Genomic DNA, 4,470 nt, shown 5'->3' with positions numbered 1-4,470 from the left:
TGTCTGTCTGTCTGTCTGTCCTTGGTAGGCGAGGCCCTGCTCCAACAAGCTAACCTATGTTGTTGCTAGCTAACAGCTAGCTGGGTCTTGTTTTAATCAGATTTTTTTTAAAAAACGCGCTTTTAGAGTTAAAACGCGGAGCCAGTTCACTTTGTCTGCTTCCTACCTGGTGCACCGCTGACAGAGATCGGCCAAACGTCCGGTAAACACATCTGGATCGCGATAACATAGCGCTAGCTGGCGGCTGTGTCCCTTATTTGACAGCGGTAGACGGAGCGGTACGGAAGCCCGCTGTTCCCAGGCGCCGGGGCGGTCCCACTGGAAGGAACCACTGCGGCTGGTTGGGAGAGGGGGGACTCGGGGGTACCGGGGTACGGGGACGGGGGGAGCTGGGACTGTAGAAAATCACACCGAGCACCATGAACTAGAACCTGACACACATTGTGAACAAGGTGAAATAAAAGTGAATTTTTCACACGATAAAATACAAAAACATTAATTTAAAACAATAACAGGACCGTACCATTACCTTGCCTGCATTAGGTAGCAGTCCAGACGGGGATAAGATAAATAAATACAAGTTAAGTACTGAACATGTATTTCTCCCTTCACAGAGGCTTGTCCGGTTCAAATAATATATTTAATGTTATTATGTGCAAGTAGAGATGGGATAGGTCGACATATTAGACCACACCTCCTGGTTTGTGGAGGGTCTCCCAGTTGGACCAGTACAAATAACAGATCACTTCTCCTGCAAGCTCCAGACCTGCAGCCTCCTCGGGTCCTTCTACAAGCAACAGGTGGGTTATAGAGAATTACTCTGTAATATGTTTTATTATCTAGAGCTAAACGTTTTAGTTTTTTTGTAATATCAAACTAGACTGTAAGATGTTTCTGTCAACCTTTAAATCGAGCCTGATTTATTTTAAATAGACTAAAGCTTAACGGAAAAAGACACTACAGAAAAGTGAGGAGAAAACGATTTATCTAATAGTTGTGCAAAAAAATAAATAAATCTTAAATTATGTTTCGTTTGTACTGTAGGTTATACATTATTGTGGTTTCATATTTTAAAGTTGAAATGTATTTCAGTTCACTTTAATACAAATAAATAGTCAGAAAAAAAGCAGTTTATTGTATGTATTATTTATTATTTGCAAGGCAATTTAGATCCATATTTGTGCAAAAACCCAAGTTTTTATTGTTACTGTGACATCTCTAAGAATCCCAGGTAGACATCAGATTTTTAATTTCTTACAAAGCATGCATCATATAATAAATAATAGTGTTTTCTTCTTCTTTTGTTCTGTCTTTTTTTTTTTTTTTAACCCAACAAGCATAAATCCAAGTGTTTGGAGCAAAGGTATGTATTCTCCCAGCAACATTTGCCTCGACGGCTGCACTGCAGAGCATCTCTCCTCCTTTCAACCTGACCCAGTGCCGTCAGATTCAGACGTGTCAGGTGCTTCTGTGACCTTACACAAAGACAGTGAGAAAATAAACATGCTGCCGGAGAGTGCTTATTACAGCAGAGGTGATGCTGGTTCGAGTTGGATTCATTCCAACCAGCTGGAGCTCAATCCATCCAGAGACTCAGTACTTTTATCCACAAAAAGGCATCCATCCAGTTATTGTGGTCACCACGACTGGAACTTAAACAGTGGCCATCAAGCAAAGCGTGCCAGAGTAGAAAATATCATCAAAGGCATGACCGGCTCCCCCGGTATGCACTGCACAGATGTGACGACGAATCAGCATGAGGTGTCAGACGGCATGCAGGAAAATGAAAGGACTCAAGAACTTCCTTTACATCAAGAGAGAAGCGGATCCGGCAGTGCGAGAAAGCAGCTTGAGAGTCAGCATGAGCACCTCAGACACCTCAGAACAAGGTTCAACCACGTGGACGGAGTAACTGACCCCACCGACAGTAGTAACGAAGACAAATATCCCACCTGGGACAATTCTCCTGAAACATCTCTTAGGGACGCTTGTATGGATTCATTCGGCGAGTTCGAGAGCAGCTCAAGTAGAAAATATCAAGGATGGAAGAAGGTGAAGCTTATGAGCTACTTCCAGTCCAAACCTGAGAGAATAAGGCTAATGGCGGATGTTTTAAAGTACGAACTGTCCAGAGCTGTCAGCAGGAGCGTCGACTCCATTTTCAAAAGCATGCCGCTTCTGCAGACTTCGCCAGACGACGAGGGGAATGTAGAGAGCAATAGTTCCCCTCAGTCACCGGTTTGCAAAGACAAAGTCAGACTTTTGTGTCGCGGGACTGAAGAGGTGCAAGTGCCGGACGTTCAAACTGAAGCTCTGTCTCTGGTTGTGCAAAAGCCTCGACTGGACAGAGCTGACAAGTTCATCCTGCAGTCCAGATCAAGAGCTCACCATCGTCTCAAACCTCTGACCCCCTTGGGTTATGACTCCGCTCTGAGTGAAGAAGAGCCGTCAGAGAAGAACACTGCTCGTCAACACGCCCTTAGGTGCTTGCAAGATGGATGCTCAGACATTGATCAGGCCAAGTACGAGACGTTTGACGCTCATTGGAATTCGGTCAAAGTGAGATCGAAGGTCAACTCCAGATCAGTCAGAAGCCCACAGACTCGTACTGTGTCAGTGGATCCTCTGCTTTTGCAAAGCCTTTGTCTCCCTCATGTCAAGATCGAGTCCGATAGCCTGGTGAAGAATAACCTGTACATGCTGAATGTATCCTTAACAAGTTTCTACATTCATGTAGTCTCATATTTCATATTTTATGTTTTCTTGTGCTTTTAAGTGGCAATCAGCAGTTACAAAAACATTTGATGTATTTTCTCTTATTGTAGCTTCTGAAGCACCTGCCTTTATATACCAGTAATAATTCGGAGGTCCAAATAACAACTCATTCTGTCACAAACCTTGTCATCATCCCAGATATGAGCTTTAAAATGAGTCGGTTCATCAACAACACTTTTCAACACCTTACAGAATCCAACTAATACTCCCTTTGATCTTCCAAACTTTGAAGAAAATTGCAGTCTCTCCATTTGTCCTGTATGTAATGATTTCTTGGAAGGAAAAGGTTTCCTGCCTCATTAACGAAGAAAAGTGTGTTTCTTATGTCTACTGTGTGTGTTTCATCCTTAACACTGGTGCATTCAGGAAGGTCTGACCACAAATCATCTGAAGAAGGCAAAGCTTATGTTCTTCTACACTCGCTACCCAAGCTCACTGGTACTGAAGATGTGTTTCCACGATGTGCAGGTGAGCACAGCAGTTTAATTCTTCCACACATCTGTGTCATTTTAATGGATTATATTTACAAAACATTACTTTATTTTACTGTCACAGTCTGTGGAAAGTTGCTGCATTTTGCATTTAAGCATATTTCTTGCAGTTCCTGAGATAAAATCGTCAACCTAAATCAAAAATCAGTCTGAAAATAGTTTTTAATGTGCTGCATGTTTTATGATCCCAAGGTTCATGAAGATGTTTTCAACACAATACTTTCAAAATGCATTTTATGTCACCACAGAATAAAGAATCAGTTCCAGACAAGTTAATAGACTTTATTTTTTATTTTTCAAAAGCTTTACAATCAAGCAATTAGATCAGGACAAAAAACATATTATTGCATTGCACTTGGATCATCTCACTTACCTGTTTTCATCCTCAGTTCACGCGCTGCATCACCTCTCAGCTCATCAAGTGGTTCAGTAACTTCAGGGAGTTTTACTACATCCAGATGGAGAAGTTTGCCAGACACGCTCTCATAGAAGGAGTGGCTGACGTGAGGGGTCTGACTGTGGGGAGAGAATCAGAACTTTTCAGAGCTCTCAACATGCACTACAACAAAGCCAATGACTTCCAGGTAACTGATACTAAACACTATAATTCCTATTACTCTGAATGTACAAAATACTGGTGAGATCTTACTGACATCATACAGATTTATCACTGATTGAAGGTATTTTATTGTTTCATTTTGATCATTTGCGGACCAACACGATTTATTTTTGTTGGATGTGTGTTGTATTTTATATTTCTCAACAGCCTCAAAGCTTAAAATAATTTTCTAATCCGTTTGTTTCACTGCAACTGCATCTCCTTGTTTGTAATTGGTATACATTTGAAAAGAAATCAGTAACAGACAGTTCATTTAATATAAACGTTCCTAAAATGTTGTAGATTATGTAAACGCGTGATATTGAATTGTGAATTGCTTTAGTAATGTATACTGTTTATTGTTCATATTATTATAATCAGAGGTCCTCTATGTGCCAACACATGTCTGCTGTTGGTTATTTTAGATGCAAAAGACAGATAATTTAATTTGTGCCAGGTAGGTAACTTTTAAAATGTATCAAAATTCTTTAAAATATATTTTTTAATATTAATATATTAATATTTTTAATTCTCTTTATTAATTTTTTCCACTTTTATATTTTCAAATACATTAGCACATACAAAGACACAAGTATTTCTTCAAAG

The 4,470-nt window shown here is 40.2% G+C and overlaps 2 protein-coding genes across 2 annotated transcripts in view; one reads left to right on the top strand and one right to left on the bottom strand.

Annotated features, from left to right (window-relative positions):
• LOC118340492 (dihydrolipoyllysine-residue succinyltransferase component of 2-oxoglutarate dehydrogenase complex, mitochondrial-like) overlaps positions 1 to 294 on the bottom strand; it is a 7,016-nt gene extending 6,722 nt beyond the window's left edge. Inside the window, exon 1 of the mRNA XM_035678509.1 lies at positions 167 to 294. Coding sequence (XP_035534402.1) covers positions 167 to 229 — 63 coding nt within the window. The 5' untranslated portion in view covers positions 230 to 294. The remainder of the gene's footprint in view (positions 1 to 166) is intronic.
• Positions 295 to 651: 357 nt separating this feature from the next.
• Positions 652 to 4,470, top strand: part of LOC118340962 (prospero homeobox protein 1-like) — a 6,333-nt gene continuing 2,514 nt past the window's right edge. The window contains exons 1-4 of the mRNA XM_035679130.1: positions 652 to 659; positions 1,338 to 2,706; positions 3,142 to 3,243; positions 3,656 to 3,850. Coding sequence (XP_035535023.1) covers positions 652 to 659; positions 1,338 to 2,706; positions 3,142 to 3,243; positions 3,656 to 3,850 — 1,674 coding nt within the window. The remainder of the gene's footprint in view (positions 660 to 1,337; positions 2,707 to 3,141; positions 3,244 to 3,655; positions 3,851 to 4,470) is intronic.

The sequence above is a fragment of the Morone saxatilis genome, unplaced genomic scaffold (genome assembly GCF_004916995.1).
Source record: "Morone saxatilis isolate NCDOM2014 unplaced genomic scaffold, NCSU_SB_2.0 Contig7, whole genome shotgun sequence".
Classification (NCBI taxonomy): domain Eukaryota; kingdom Metazoa; phylum Chordata; class Actinopteri; family Moronidae; genus Morone; species Morone saxatilis.
Note: the sequence above shows the minus strand (reverse complement) of the source record. Positions and strands in the feature narration are given on the sequence as shown.